Source organism: Diplotaxodon limnothrissa, linkage group LG3, assembly GCF_057381915.1.
Source record: "Diplotaxodon limnothrissa isolate DT_005_m linkage group LG3, D_limnothrissa_male_GT1.1, whole genome shotgun sequence".
Lineage (NCBI taxonomy): Eukaryota > Metazoa > Chordata > Actinopteri > Cichliformes > Cichlidae > Diplotaxodon > Diplotaxodon limnothrissa.
In genome coordinates, this window is record NC_140598.1 from 57,639,126 (window position 1) to 57,654,517 (window position 15,392).

The 15,392-nt window shown below is 43.7% G+C and overlaps 1 protein-coding gene across 1 annotated transcript; it reads left to right on the plus strand.

Annotated features, from left to right (window-relative positions):
- The first annotated feature begins 552 nt into the window (after nt 1-552).
- gba3 (glucosidase, beta, acid 3) lies at nt 553-4,635 on the plus strand. The gene is made up of 5 exons (XM_085350968.1): nt 553-607; nt 1,746-1,970; nt 2,079-2,881; nt 3,573-3,696; nt 4,433-4,635. The coding sequence occupies exons 1-5, from the start codon at nt 553-555 to the stop codon at nt 4,633-4,635; spliced, it is 1,410 nt and encodes a 469-aa protein (XP_085207094.1).
- The last annotated feature ends 10,757 nt before the right edge of the window (nt 4,636-15,392 follow it).

The window sequence follows — 15,392 nt, forward strand, 5'->3', positions numbered from 1 at the left end:
ACTCACAGCAGAAACTCACTTAGTTGCTCTGCTTGACTGCAAAATAGACTTTTACTAATTTACCAAGCTGGCAACAGCCTTTGATTTTATCGCAACCCTCGACTCATTCTTGCGGTGCTTTCAGGTGCACCTCGGATTTCATTTCCTCATTTCTTAATCCGACATTCCTGCCCTAAATTTTGAACATGAAAAGACCGAATCCCGTGAACTAATGTGTTTTTGATTTATTATTATTTAATAACAGAATTAAGCTAGTATTACAGTAGTGGCATTGTCGAAAAAAGCAAAATCCAGCGAGATAATTATCCTCGGAGTTTCCCGTACTGGATGAAATCTTCTGTACGTGACTTACGAAACGTCACATCTCGCAGTAGTTCCTGGTCTGTGGACGTTAATGGCTGCGATGCCACATGAAACAAAAACAAAACAAAACAAAAAAACGTCCGCTTTGTAGGGACACAAATCGCTTTGTGTATTAAATTTAAGAGAGATAAAAGCATAACGCGCTAAGATATAGGAACACCTTTGTTTCAGCGTCCTAATGCACAAAACATGTTCCCACGTGACTTTGCATGGGGAGCGGCGACGTCTGCGTATCAAATAGAAGGTATGTAAACAAGTTTTTGAATGGAGCAGTGACAACTGTTATGGAGCGGGAGAGAGAGGGGGTTTTTACACTCCGAGAACCTCTAATGTAATTCGCTTTACCGTGAATACTTTACTTGGTAAATATTGGCGCTATTGACTCTGTAACATGCTTTAAATGAGTGTTTGGTGAAACTTAAGCATGTGTAAAGAAATAGTAGCCATTGCACTGAATATATTGATGGAGATACAGATAAATGAAAATGTATTCATCATTTCCTCATTTGTTGTTTTGACATTGGTGTAACAGGGCATTTGGTCTAATGGAGAGCTGGTGACTAAACGGGCCTTAAGTCTGTGATTCATATGATTTTCTTATTCACCAAACCATTCGGTGACCTGTATGGCCCATGCATCTATGCACTGTCATCATGGAAGCCAACAACCCCCCATGACGCTTTCATGCCCATGTGGACTGAAGAATATGGTTAAGGCTGGCTCATCTCTCACCACCATATTACTTTTTGTTTTCTGTGACACAGTCTGATCATATCCCATAATGCTATTGTCAGTCACCCGAGGAAGAATGGCTCCTTTTCTGGTTTTCAAAACTCGAATGCAACAAAAAACCCTGCCGCCTGTTTCCTTCTCCTAACCCCTGACCGGTTGCAGCAGATAGCTGCGCATCCCTGAGCCTGGTTCTGTCAGAGGTTTCTTCCTGTTAAAAGGCAGTTTTTCCTTCCTACTGTCACCATGTACTTGCTCATAGGGGGTTGTCTGATTCTTGGACATTTCTTTTTAGTATTGTAGGACCTTTACCTTACGATATAAAGCAGCTACACGCGACTGTTGTTGTGATTTGGTGGTATATAAATAAAACTAAGTTGAATGTGTTCTTCTGAACACTGTTTCCGACATTTACTTGTATTTCTCCCCACATTTTTTTTTAGTTGTTCCTTACATTTGTCACTCATTTGGTACACATAAAAAAATATTGGCAGACTAATACAGTCTTTAACACACTTATGTAATTAGATGAATGTAAATAACCGCTAGAGTAGATGACGTCTTAGATGCTGTCACAATAAATTCACAGAGTGATATTTCTATATGTCAACACTTTACCTGTTTTTCTGAACAACCTTTACGCGGTCGTTCAGGTGGCTGGCAATCGGACGGCAAGGGACCGAGTATCTGGGACACATTTTGTCATGAGAAAGGCAGAGTGTTTGGGGACCAGAATGGAGACGTGGCCTGCAACAGCTATGAGCTGTGGGAGAAAGACCTGGAGTGTATCCAGCAGCTTGGGCTGACGCACTATCGCCTGTCTTTCTCCTGGGCCCGCCTCCTGCCTGATGGGACCACGCAACATGTCAATCAGAAAGGTATTTTCATAGACCTGAAACACACATGCTGGAATTAGATCCAGGCCTATTTGATGGCTTTAGGCAATTGTATCTCATTACCCATTTATGGCACTCTCTGTTCAACAGGTGTGCAATACTACAACAAAGTGATTGATGATTTGCTAACCTCAAATGTCTCACCGATGGTTACCCTTTACCACTTTGACCTGCCTCAAGCTCTGCAAGACCAGGGAGGCTGGAAATCACCTGGTATAGCCAGTCTCTTTGACAATTACGCTCAGTTTTGTTTCCAAACATTTGGGGACCGTGTCAAACTTTGGATCACTATCAATGAGCCACAAGTGTGCGCCAAACTGGGACACGAAGACGGCATCCATGCCCCAGGGTTAAAAGAGAAAGGCACTGCTGCCTACCTGGTAGGACACAACATGCTGCGGGCCCACGCCATGGCCTGGCACAGCTACAATTCTCGCTACAGGTCAGAGCAGAAAGGTGCCGTGTCTATTGCCCTCAACAGCGACTGGTGTGAGCCATTAAACCAAGGTTGCCCCAAGGACATTGCTGCTACTGAACGTGACCTTGCATTTAAACTGGGATGGTTCGCCTGGCCCGTGTTTGTTACCGGTGATTATCCAGAAATAATGAGATCTGCTATAGACGCTCAAAGTAGGAAGCTAGGATACAATGCAGCCTCAAGGCTCCCCAGTTTCTCCAAGGATGAATCTGCCATTCTGGGAACTGCCGACTTCTTTGCGTTGAACTACTACACGTCTCGCAAAGTCAAACCAGGAGGAGGTTGTGAAAAGATGTTGTGTATAAAGGGAGACCAAGATACAGAGGAAGTTTTGGATTCATCCTGGCCCATCAGTGGACTGTCCTGGCTGGCTGTAGTGCCAGATGGCTTGAGGAAACTCCTAAAGTACATTAAGGTAAAACTTTTTCCTAAAAATCTTTTTTTTTCTTTTGGTTACAGTCTGTGTGGGGCAGCCAATCAGAAGAAAGTTTCCTTAAAAAGTGGGGGGAGGGAGTATAAAGCGCTTGTTTCAGATAAATGATTGACTAAGATAATTCACCAGTCCCGGCATAACATAAATAAGGATTATTTTAAACTGTGAGCCATGCACAGCTACTGCAGTAGAGTCCAAAAATGTAAAAATGCACAATTTTACGCTAATATATTACACTAAAAATAACCCAAACCAAGGGCCGACCAAATCTTTTCATTACAGTTTGGATTCACCTTGCGGAAAAGTAAAGTCGGTGCTCAAAATGAATTGACCAGCAACAAGATAGATCACCTTCAACCGTACGAGGAGAACACTGGCATTTGTTTAGTGTCTCACTATTGATTTTGCATGCAGCAATCTCTTTTCGACACCTCCAGAAACACACTGATGCTTCATTAGTGCTGTCATATTGAATGAAACAGTTACTTTGCTGAAAAGTGTTTGCAAACGAGCAATTTCCTGCTGTTGTGACTTGTCACACGCCATTAGTCTGAGCCTAGCACCGTTGAAACGCAGCTGAACGGCACACTGTAGACCAATCTGTCTCCCCCTGGAATGTCTGACAGGCTGTGATGCCTTGTTTGACAATAATATTTGCCCTATGACTTTGCAGGACACTTTTAACAACCCGGCGATCTACATTACAGAGAATGGTTTCTCTCAGGTGGGGCCACTGCAGATCGAGGATACCCAGCGCTGTATGTATTACAAGGACACCATCTCAGAAGTGGCAAAAGGTAATGGCTAGTAAATCGGGACTGCATAAATCCTGCGTATTTAAAAAATTAAAAGCATGCGAATCGGGAAAATAATGGTTAAAATATCATTTTAATTCTGCAGCTTCTCCAAATTGACAAATTTAGTCTTGTTTAAAACAAAAAACATTTAATTGGTTTGATGTACCTTTAATCTTCTTGCTATCATTTATCATAAATTTGGTTTCCAAAGACTGTTTGTGTTGTATCAAAAGGTTTTTATTTACCTCACTTTCAAAGAGGGGTACCCAGTGCGGTAAAGTTAATACTTGTTTCATTACCATTTCATTTCAGATGCCTTTGACAGCGACACTATAGATACAAGCGTTACACATACGTCTGTGTGTATCTTACGCATACGTTGCTTCTGCTAATCAATTTTTAGCGCATTAACACTTTGGGGTCACGGGAATGTGTTGTGATTCAGATCTGTGAGTAAGTGTTCAGCGACAGCGACGCCAACTGATTACTTTTATGCAATGAATATGTCGTTTGCAAAGAGAAAGATAAATATACGCGTCTTTATTATCCATCTGTTTGATGTTTATGAACAGCAGTTTTTGCTATATCTACTTTTTATAATGAAGATATAAATGAGTGGACCTAGTAAACAGGTTTTTGCTAGTACTTTAGAATGATCCTTTTGTCACATATCATGATACTAGTCATGGTTTAATTAGATGGCTCTATGTAACTCCTTTCTTCTGTCCTTGTATAGCTATACAAGAAGATGGGATCAACGTCCGTGGATATTTTGCATGGTCTCTGATGGATAACTTTGAATGGGCCGATGGATTCAGCGTTCGTTTTGGCTTGTTCCACGTGGACTTCAGTGATTTGAAGCAGAGTCGAACTCTGTACCAATCTGGACGGGAATATGCAAAAATCATCTCAAAATCCCGATCTGGCCAGTCTAAATAAGAGTAGCTGGAAAAAATGTGCGTTACTATGTGAATTATGAACATGCTTTTGCTTTCAAGAACTGGAGTCAAGAATCCAGATTTATTTTGGATTTGAAGTATTGCCTATGAATTTTTTTGTAGTTTAACAAAAACAGCTGGTGAATTGTCTCAGGAGTATAATTTCTCACTCGCCTTTATGATGTGAAGACAGGGACAAAATAAGGTTATGTTAATTCAGTGGTATTTAAATCGGTATTCTATCCTGCCGAATCCCAACTCATTGCAGGTAAGGAAGGTTTATACAGAACCAGCGAGCTGTAAGGCCCTGCAATTGCTTCATGGGGCTGGAGAAGAACTTATGAAGAACCCAACAATAATAATGGCATTATCACTGTGAATGACTTTATTGTGCGTACATGTATTATGTGAAAGCTGACCTGTTCTGGCGGTCTGTTTACATATTTAAGATCTTATCTTTAGCTTAAATCTACCAGCAAGAGTCACGTGACTGGAATCTGCGAGATATCTTGCATTAATGTCTTGAATTGTTCTCTGAATAGTTGTGATTCACTAAAAGGTTGAAGGTCTGTAGCTGTAGTGACACAGGTATGGGAAAACATGCTCAGCAGTTTCACTTTGTGATGTGAAAGGCTGTTTCCTGTTTACAGACGTAACGGACACAGTGCACATGCCCACATGACGATAACAGTACCTGAGGAATGACAGAGAAACCACAGTTGCATTCCTTACAATTGCAGGCAATTTTAAAGCGCTATAAGCAGTGTCAGTATGAGCAATAATGTGATTATATCAATGAAAGCAGTGGTTTTATGACCGCAAATTGTCTCAGTGAGCTCACTGAAGACGGTGTCGAGACAAAGGAACGCGCGGAAATAAAGCCTTTTTCAGTGACACATCAAAGCCCATAGCTTCCATTTATTTGGAATAAAGACTGATTGAGCAGATGCTTCACTTCTTTGACAAGATTAAACAAATACCGTAGTTTAGCTGCTGTGGGGGAAACAGGTATAATTAGTAACCCCTTTTCTAACCACCTGCCCTATGAATGGAAAGGATGCGACATAAGACAAAATGCAGTACTCATCTTAGTTATGATAATGTCATCTGGGTGCATAAAGAGCATTTCAGCACACTCAGAAGGCGTGCCAGCTGAAAGCAACAGATGTCCTGCCACAGGAAGTGAGCATAATACAATTTGTGTTCCCCGGACAGCTGTGCAAATGAACTACTTTTAGAGGGAAAAACCAAACAAGGAAAACACCCTGAGGCAGTCTGCTGATTCATTGCCGTGGTTAAGGTTAAGGATTATTTGGATGCTGTATTGAGCAAACTATACTGCTATGGAGCTTAATGAGGGGCTTAATGAGCGCTGCTGAATTTCAGGTTTTGTACTGCGGGTGTGTACATGTATCTGATCCAGCTACACACCTGTGAAGGGGAGGACAACCGGAGAAGAAGAGCGGTTTAACAGCATCTGTTTGTGAGCCTGCAGTGCCACCTCGTGGTGCACAGTTGTAGTACAGCGCACCTCAGCGTGTACGGCTTTTTATGTGGCATGCAGTGATGTGCTGCTCTCATTAATAAAGCGCATGCTGTTGGCTTAACAATAAACAAGTGAAGGAGCTTTTTAACTACAATACATCATATATTTAATACAATTAATATTTATGCTCCGACGTGAAGGAAAACGCCATTTATATACTGTGTTGGGAGACTTTGTTTGCATTAATAAGCATTGTGTATCGCGACATCCAGTTGGCTGTGCTTACTGTTCTCAACAGATGTGAATAATACCCTCGTGGCCCTCCTCCATCTATGTCAAGCCGAATGAGAATCTCCTTTGTCTTCTGATGAATAACAAGCTATTGTGGAAACATGAATAATGCCACTGCCGCTCGGATTAGAGCTTCTTTGCAGGCTGCTTTTGAGCACAAGCTTGAAGCACATTTCATAGCATCTGACAAAGTTCACGCACGGTGGTCTTGACGGAGCGGAAAACGTTGAACTCGTCAGGTGCAAACACACAGCTCGATTCCAGGTGAAATTTCTCTCACCCGAATAAAAAACAAACAAAATCAGAAGTGAGGGAAGTTTGAATCATATTTCCCATGATTCCTCACTGCAGCCCATGGGCAACATAATTCCCAGCTAAGAGTTGATTAGTAATTCCAGCACCTGTCTCCCAGTATTGATGGATTCCATCTTCCTTTATCACGGCGTCGAGCTAGCTGCACGGCTGAAAGAACCTGCACTGCTGCCGAATTGATTGAATGGAATACTGTATGAGCAAGAGGTTACTCTGCACTTAGTGAATGTTGAAATTAGCCATTTGTGTGTGTGTGTGTGTGTGTGTGTTGGGGTGGAGGGGAATGAGGAATAATATGTGCCTATTGCTACTTGGAAAGCTTAAAACATTCATTTGCATTTAAATAATTCACACTTCCAGTCTCTTTGATAGCCCAACTACGAATATTCAACTTCAATTCATTACAGCCAGCGGAATTTATTCTGATTAGGCCGTGATGTAGAAAGTCACCGAATAAACCATTTCTAAATGTGCCTTCCAATTAGGCGCCAAATATATCATGTGTGTAGATAAGTTGCTTTTGACAATGAATTAGCACGTTTAATTGTAACATTCAATCACATTCACTTGCAGAGATTTACCCCGAGGAACATTCTGGCAAATTACCAAGTGGGACCCATTTGTATTTGACCAAACTTAACTCATTATGTTTTGACAGACACTATGAAATATTCAATAACTGGGAAATTCATTTACTTATTATAAATTAGCTAAATAATTTAGCCCCCTAATAAACTATCTTCATCGTGAATTATAGGAGAGGCACAATCTTGGATCGGCGCAGTGCTTACAGGTGCAAAGGCTATGACTTCTGGCAAATAATTACCTTTTTCTATTTACTGATTACCCTCATATGCATATTCCCCCTGGAGAAATGGTATAATTAGATTGTTGCTTCAATATCAAGATGAAGAGACGCGAGCCACTCCCTTTCTCTGGAGCGCAGATACAAATCTCTTCCCTCTTTTTCTTTGTCTGGGTCTCTCACACTCAGCTGGTGAGGGACCCGCGAGAGCCCCAAACCACCACTCAGCCTGTCTTCATGTCTCCTCCATCCACCCACCTACCCACCCCTTTCTTTCACTTGCTCTCTCCAGCTCATCATCTTCCCCTCTCCTAATCGCATTGCTCATTTTTCCATTGACGAGTGAGTATGAGAAAGGGGGGGGGGAGAAAAAAAAGCATCACAAACTTTCTAAATCCCATTGACCTACTTCGCCAGACATTTCACTGGGAATTCATGTTAGTGCAAAAGAGTTAGAAGAAGAAATGTTTTCTCACTTCCCCCCCTCATCTCTCTTTCAGCTGGAAGCCATTTTCCTCGTGTCCCGTATTTGATCCTGCGTGAGCACTAGCAGCACATTATACAAGTAAGTAGCGTGACATCGAAGTTATGAAAAAGCGCCTTTTGGAAGGCCTCGTCTGCGATTGATGAATTTGGCGGCGGAGACGAGATTGAGGGGGATGAATGCTGCTAGGCCTGGAAGACAGGAAGTGGAATTATGACAGACCCATACAGAGAACTGAAGCAGGGAGATGAAGAGAGAATAGAAAGAGAGAGAGAGAGAAAAGGCAATTCAACTCATTTCTTTTAAGCCCCTCCCTGAGGGACTGGAGATGACCCTGCTAACGTCTGTCAAAATTCTGACTCCCTTGAGTGCGATGGCGCTGCATGATGGGAGGGGGTTCGCAGACCTGCCTGAAAAATTGAAAGCTCTTAGAATATTCAGCTAACCCTGTGCGCTCAGCTGGGGGTGGGGATGGGTGTATGTGTGTGTGTGTGTGGTGGGTAAACCCAGCGGTGGTGGCAAGAGAGACCCCCCACCCCCCCATGTGCGTGGTGGCCAATGAGCCGAGTACCTTGTCTCGTGGGAACAGTTGTGGGAGTAAGAAGAGAATATAAGCGTGAAAGAAAAAGAGACAATTTATAGAACCTTTAGAACCAAAGTGAATATAGTTCTCAGGCATGGATCCAAGCCGGGAGACTAACAATGTGGATGTAACCTCGTGCTCCCAATATGCAAACATGATGTCATCAACAAAGAAAGAGTCAAAAACTCCTCCGCCCGAAATCTCTTTGAAACTTAATGGACAAAAAATGAAATAAAATAAGAACCAGCAGGTCTTACCTGTCAGAAACTATTGAAATGAGTACAAGGGGAAACATATTAAGCTTCATTCAACATTTAATTTGGCATTTCATGTCCTATGTTACTCAACGATCCGAAGAACTATTTTGGGATTATACAACCTGGATCTTATTTTCATAGTTTGGCTGTATTATCATTCACTTTATTACTGATTGCCTTTACCGAGTGTGTTGCTTAGATCTGGAAACACACTGACATATAAAAAACCCCCAAAACAATCCATCCTGATCTCACAGACCCAGCCTTAATTTTCTGATTACCCCAGCTTGCACTATGTAATGGTTCTGGTTCTTGATCTTTGACACCTGTCAAATCGGTCTCAAAACACCATGCAAAACATCACCAATCACAAAGCTTTGAACTGACTGACAAAAACAGGACATTACAAGTGAGGAGTAAATTTAAGTGAGAACTCGAGAGACGCTGCACTCTCATACCGTAGAAGAAGTTGACATTTTCTTTGTGGGATTTAAAGAATATGATGGGCAAATGCAGCTATAACGATATCCAAACTTTGGTTTAGAGGATCCCTTGTTTACCCCTGGCTAAGCTGCTGGCTTGTTTGCGGTCTGACAGTTTGGTGACTAGCAGCCGTGAGAACTTGAAAAGAAATCCCTTTATTTCCTGAAACAACAAGTGGTTCTTTTAACAAAAAAAAAAAAAGGCGAGAAGATGAGGAGAGAGCATAGGCACGGGGTGCTGAGCAACAGTGTGCATGGACTAATTAACTCTAAGTGTTGTACGACATGCTCCCTTCTCACCCATGTTGTCACTCAGGGTTTGAGTGGCACTAATGAGAGAATTATCTAGCCTCGGACCCTGGTAATGCATTCAAATGAACACCAGCTGACCTGACCTATGAGATGGCTTTTTAATCTCACCACTTAATACCAATCAGACCTGCTTTCTCATGTGCCCACACTGGGAGGGCCCTCTGCTCCAAAACGCTGCCATCCACTTTTTTTTTCTCCCCCCACTGTTGATCTAAGGGAAAGCGTTAATTGTCTTGGATGACTCGAGGGCCTCTGTTGATATTATGCAGAGAACCTCAGGTGTGCAGGATAAAACAGGTGGATAGGGCTTCTAAAGTGTTTGCCGGGCATCAGAATGAAAGTGGCGACGTGCACGCATGCAAGTGTGTGCGTGTAAGCCCCTTATCACGAGAACCCAGTTGAGGATTAAGAAGGTTAATAAGGTCATGAGTTTGCAACAGAAGTCTGCGACTTACAATAGAGCCTTGGCATTGTTGGATTACCATAATCATCATCCATTGGTGCCCAAACCTGTGACTCAATTGTTGTGCTCACTGTGTTTCCAGATGCAATACAGATGTTCTGCAGGGGTGGGGGGGAGTGGGGGGTCTGGGGGAATTTAATAATTACCTGCTGGTATTACCAATTTAAGCATTTATACTTGAGCAAATAAGCCTGTGTTTCTAATTGGATCAAAGTATTTTCAGTTTGTTGTCTAGCGAGCTTAACGGCGACGGTGTGTTTCAGCCAGACAGCTCTGAACTTGTGGGCAACATGAGCAATAAGCCCTTTCAAGTGTTTGGGCTGTAGCCGTTTTTGTTTTGCCAAGTGCTCGAGGTAACAAATAGCAGATCAGCCAGAGTTCAAGGCTGCTTGTGAAATGGTTGGTGCGTTTCAATGCCTTTTGGGGAGGCTTTTATTGTTATAAATCTTGTGGCGTGCTCGGAACGTGTACGTTTGAGTGAGTCTGCCGGTGTGTGTGTGTGCCGGGGAGTCTTAACTCAAGCATGGGTGAGACGTATATGCTCGCGTAAACCTTGCAAACTTTCAAACAGAAGAGCACGCTATTGGTCCACACCCGCCCCACCCGCAACCCGCCACCCGCAGGAGCAGCAGAAGTGTGTTGAGACAGGAAAGAAAAAAATATCGATGAGACTTATATACAAAGCTTTTCCACCTCCCTCTTGTCATGAGAATCTATATTTTTTTGTACTGTTCAAAAGCATTCAGGATTTGCCTGAATGAGGGGCAATTAAAAGGGATTTAATAGGATTTTCTTATTGCCGATTCAAGGAGGCGATTCTGATGCGTTCTCTTTTATTTTAAGCAACTCGCCTCAGCTATGTTTATTTCTAAGTTGTACTATTAACTACTATTAACTGGGGACTAAGCCCTTTGGAGAGTGCTGCTATCTTGAAAGAAGACCACAGTAATGAGTAGATTGGAAGCCTATAATCATTAAACTCATTCATTTTCCTTATTGTATATAAATATTACATTACCCTGATTTCAGCTAGTTTGAATCAGTTCCCTCTGTGTATGTGTCTGTGTGTGTGTGTGTGTGTGTGTGTGTGTGTGTGTGTGTGCGCGCGCGCGTGTGTGTGTGTGTGCGTGTGATAGCACTCATTGTCAGAATATTGCGGGTGAAAAACAGTAATTCACGCAGGCCCGCTTATAGTACACGCGGCGTTCAATTACATGTTACCAGGTTGGGAGCATTGTGCGGCATGTCTTTACATCATCAGTTGTCACCTAATTGTGCAGCAGAAAATAAAGATCTGCCGGTGTAATGTGTCATGCATGTGTGTGGCAGAGTTCCAGCTTTTTGTCTCTCTATCTCAGCCCACAGGCCCATTGTCATGCAGGCGCCCAGGTAACAGGTCCAGTCGTCACTCATCCGCCTGACGGCCGCCGCTATCTGCCCTGACGCTGACTGATGATGGGAGTGTGGGATGGGAGAGTGTGTATGTGTTACACAGTGTGTTACACCAAAGGGGGTAGCAGGCAGGCAGTGAAGGAGGCGCGCTAGATACCACCCTGGCTGAGGGCGGTGTTCGAAGCAAGCGAGCGCCGCTGCATTCACTGACCTTGCCCATGAGTAATACTGGAGCTAGTGGGCACGAGGAAAGCGGCGTCGGTGAGATGGATCAGTTGTCACATGGGTAGTGTGACACTGGAAGAAAAAAGTCGCAATTGGGTGGACGGCGCGGTTTAGCTGTGTGTCATGGCGGGCTAATAAAAAAAAGATGCGAGCAGAGAATTGGAAGAATTACTCTCAAACAGAGGTTGTCAAGCTGTGGTGAGGATTTTCACTGGGGGCGAGTTGAGGGATAGCGAGAGGCTGGAAGCTGAATTAATCTGCTTTATCTTGGAAGTATAAAAAAGCAGGAGCGCTTCCACACTAGCGAGGCTGACAAAACCCAAAATCAAATTAAATGTTAAGCAGAATGGACCAATTTTTGTAAAAGTAATATGAGGCAAAACAAGCGATTCAAAGTAAGATCATGAAAAAGTCTATTTTTGCTCTGGGATTCACTGTCAGAGTAGGAACACTTCACTCTTGTGTGTCCACTACACCTGAGCTTACATCACTTACACTGTACCGATATTTGTACATGTCGATACCACTGGCATTAAACTTTGGCACACACATTTTTTTCTGCTTTTAAAGGGCAACATGACAAAAACGTTGGAGAGCAGGGCTCTAAAACAAAAGACATTCTTCTTCTAGGTCAATTACGTAGTACTTCAAAAGTACCAAACTAGTTTTGAGTGATGTGATTGTTCTATGGTAACCCAAATGAGCGCTGTTACTTTGTCAAGTCAATGATTAAAAGCTATAGGTCATACACTATGCATGTATACACACAGAGAACAATCTCACCAGAGTGGAAAAACAGAGTAAAAACAAAGCAGCTAAATACAGGAGTAGATTTACGCAGTCTTGAATTCTGAGTGTCATCTCGTGTGTTCCACTTATGAATTTATGTATACTGTACATGCAGATTCATGCGCAAGTGGACTATAAATATGCGCGCGGGTGTGTGTTTTCATGCGTCTGGCGTCCAGGAAGATCAATTTGTCCCCATCGATGTTGTCTTGCCCTCTACACGTGAAGCGAATGGAGGGGGGAGGGGGAGGAGGGTGCGACGAGAGTGGGGCGAGTGGCGCGCGCTAAATGGATGCGATGCAAATGGCACCAGAGGACATAGGAATCAATTTACCTTATTGAAACAAATGAGAGCAGCTCAGCCCTTGCCATAGCGTGCCTTCTTTTTTTTTCTTTTTTTTTTTTTTGGCTGCCCCCATTGTTATTGTAATTAACTCGCCCAACCCAAATCTCAGACCCTCCCTTTCGCAAACATATCCAACCCCCCTAAACAACCTGGCTTGGGTTCCCTTTTACCATAATGAAAAAGCCTTTGAGGTGCGCAGGTAAAAATGTAGGCGCTGTAATGGTGATTCATAGCCCCGGGTGACATGCTAAAAGGCATGGGAGATCTGCCGAGGAAAGCATTTAGGAAAAGGGTATTCCACGTACTAGCGCCAACACCCCCACTTCAGCACAACCCTACAATAACTGTAAGTCATTGTAGGTTTATGAACTCCCTCTCTCTCTACATTCACACAATCCCAATAACCAAAATGGACTTTGTGAACCACTGGAATGACCTTGGAGGTAAGTAGCCAACGTGCTGCCTATTTCATAAAGTGAAGTGTGATATCCAGTTGAAAATTTTCCATTCTTTCATTTAACATTAGGCCACATTGATGACTGAGCTGTAATTCAGCGGTGTGGCATGGGCATTGTGCAGGGGTCTTGGGGGATGGATCAATAGTAAGAAAGAGCGATGGGGTCATGGTGGAATCAATTCCCCTGGACAAACGACCTCCAGCTGCCACCTGCACCTTCCGAGCCACCTGACACCTGAGGTGATCTTTACTGGAATGTCCTCTGCTGAAATGCCACAGGACCACGGGTTGCTGAGCAGTCACTCATGCAGGGCTCCCAAATCAAGTGGTGTATGCAAACTGGGTCTGCTTGTCATCCGCGGTGAAAGGCCCTGGCTCAGCGTTACTACATAAACAAAACCCATGCACCTGAGAATGTCAATTACCTCCCGCCTGCCCCTCTGGACGGCCCGCGTTTGATGGCCAAATTGGGATTAATTTGGGGAAGATGGGGGCCAGTGTAGAGGTGACACTGTCATTACACTTCAAAAAGGGAGAGACAGAGGTGCCTGTGGCATGGAGAACAGGAGCAGTGGGCCGGCTTGATTGTTCCCCCATTGCCCCGCACGCCATTTTGCATAAGCTGCAAAAGGCGCTGATGAAAACAAGTGGCGGTTTCAGGTCGGAAGCAGACACCCAGAAAATGAGCTTTCCTCCCCCCTTTCTCTCCTTACCCTTCTGCTGGGCCGCATAATTCAGAAGAGCCATCTTGTGGAAATGTCATCGTGTGGTGGCGATGGAGCAAGCAGTGTGACAGGACGCTGTAACGCCTCCTGGGCTGGGGCCCTGGCCACGCTTGCTACGCCCGAGTCGGCCTGACCTTGCAGGTGCTGATATATGCAGCCACGTTGGCGTCAACAAACGGACAATGGGCGCCTTGTCTTTGCGGAAGGTTCTAGCCGTGGCCAGCGCAACTTTTCCTTCTGCTTTGGGTTCATGGTGAGGTGGTGCATATTTCAAAGAGAGGCTGTATATGTTTATTCGCTTGAGGATATAGATTTCTTTCCCTTTTTTCCCTCCTCCTTTTCTTTTTTGAATAGAGGTCAATTCCCCACTGTGCATTCTCTTTTATGCACCCACTCCCTATTCTTCATTCATCTTACCTGCTGACACATCTGACAACACGCTGCTGTATTATCATCTACCAACCCGCAGCTCTATACCCTCCACAACAACGCGGGGCCGCCTCGACTCCTCCACCCTTTCTCTTTCTCCTTTAGAAAACTGATTATAAATGGTCAATTTGAAAATAGACTGGAAAGTCCCCAAGGCTGCTTGCCTTGTCAAATTGAAAAGGGACAAGGACAAGTCAGTCGGCTTTCTCACTGTCCGCTGTCCTGATGTTTCCGAGGTGGGTGTACGGGAGGGAACATAACAAATTCCCCCCATGCGGCGAGCAAGGCGATGGCGAAGGATGGCGCGAGGGAGGGTGGGGCGGCAGCGAGCTGAGGATCTTTAACATCTAGCCCTCAGCATTTATATCACAAGTCTCCACAAAGACTCTATGGATCACTCCAGTGGGCTGGTGTTGGCAGTATCAGGTAAAGCCATAGGCTGTCAGGGAGTATGCGCTTTTCATATTTCACCGCAGACAGCCTCCCCTTCTCCCGGCCTCACTCACAGCAGCCTTTTGAGGATAATATCTTCAAATCTCTCCTTGCCATGCTGAGAGGCTATTTTTAAATAGATATTTATTTCATTTTCTCAATTTTTCTTCCCTCCCTCCCGTCTGTCCTACAGGTATAGCTTTGCTGCCTTGTGACCAGTAGAGAAATCGACCCAGAACGGAGAAATGCTGGTGGCGTGAAGGTAGTTCTGTCAACACCTATCTACTTTGTCTTTCTCCATTTTCCTCTTCCATATAAACAGAGCTAAAAAAACAGAAGAAGAAAGAAATAAGAAAGAAAAAAGAAATAAGGCACCGAACATTAACTTAAAAAAAAATTGGCCTTGGTGCATCATCCCACTATGCTGAGGTCTCATCTCATCAACAGACAGAGTGAATAAATGCTTGATTTTATGAGTCTTTCTGTGA

What these genes read in the sequence shown, in the direction of transcription:
- gba3 (XM_085350968.1), top strand. Translation starts at nt 553, where the DNA reads ATGTTCCCACGTGACTTTGCATGGGGAGCGGCGACGTCTGCGTATCAA. An exon ending in GTCTGCGTATCAAATAGAAG is followed by an intron (nt 608 to 1,745) that starts GTATGTAAACAA and finishes GCGGTCGTTCAG; the next exon opens with GTGGCTGGCAATCGGACGGC. An exon ending in CATCTCAGAAGTGGCAAAAG is followed by an intron (nt 3,697 to 4,432) that starts GTAATGGCTAGT and finishes GTCCTTGTATAG; the next exon opens with CTATACAAGAAGATGGGATC.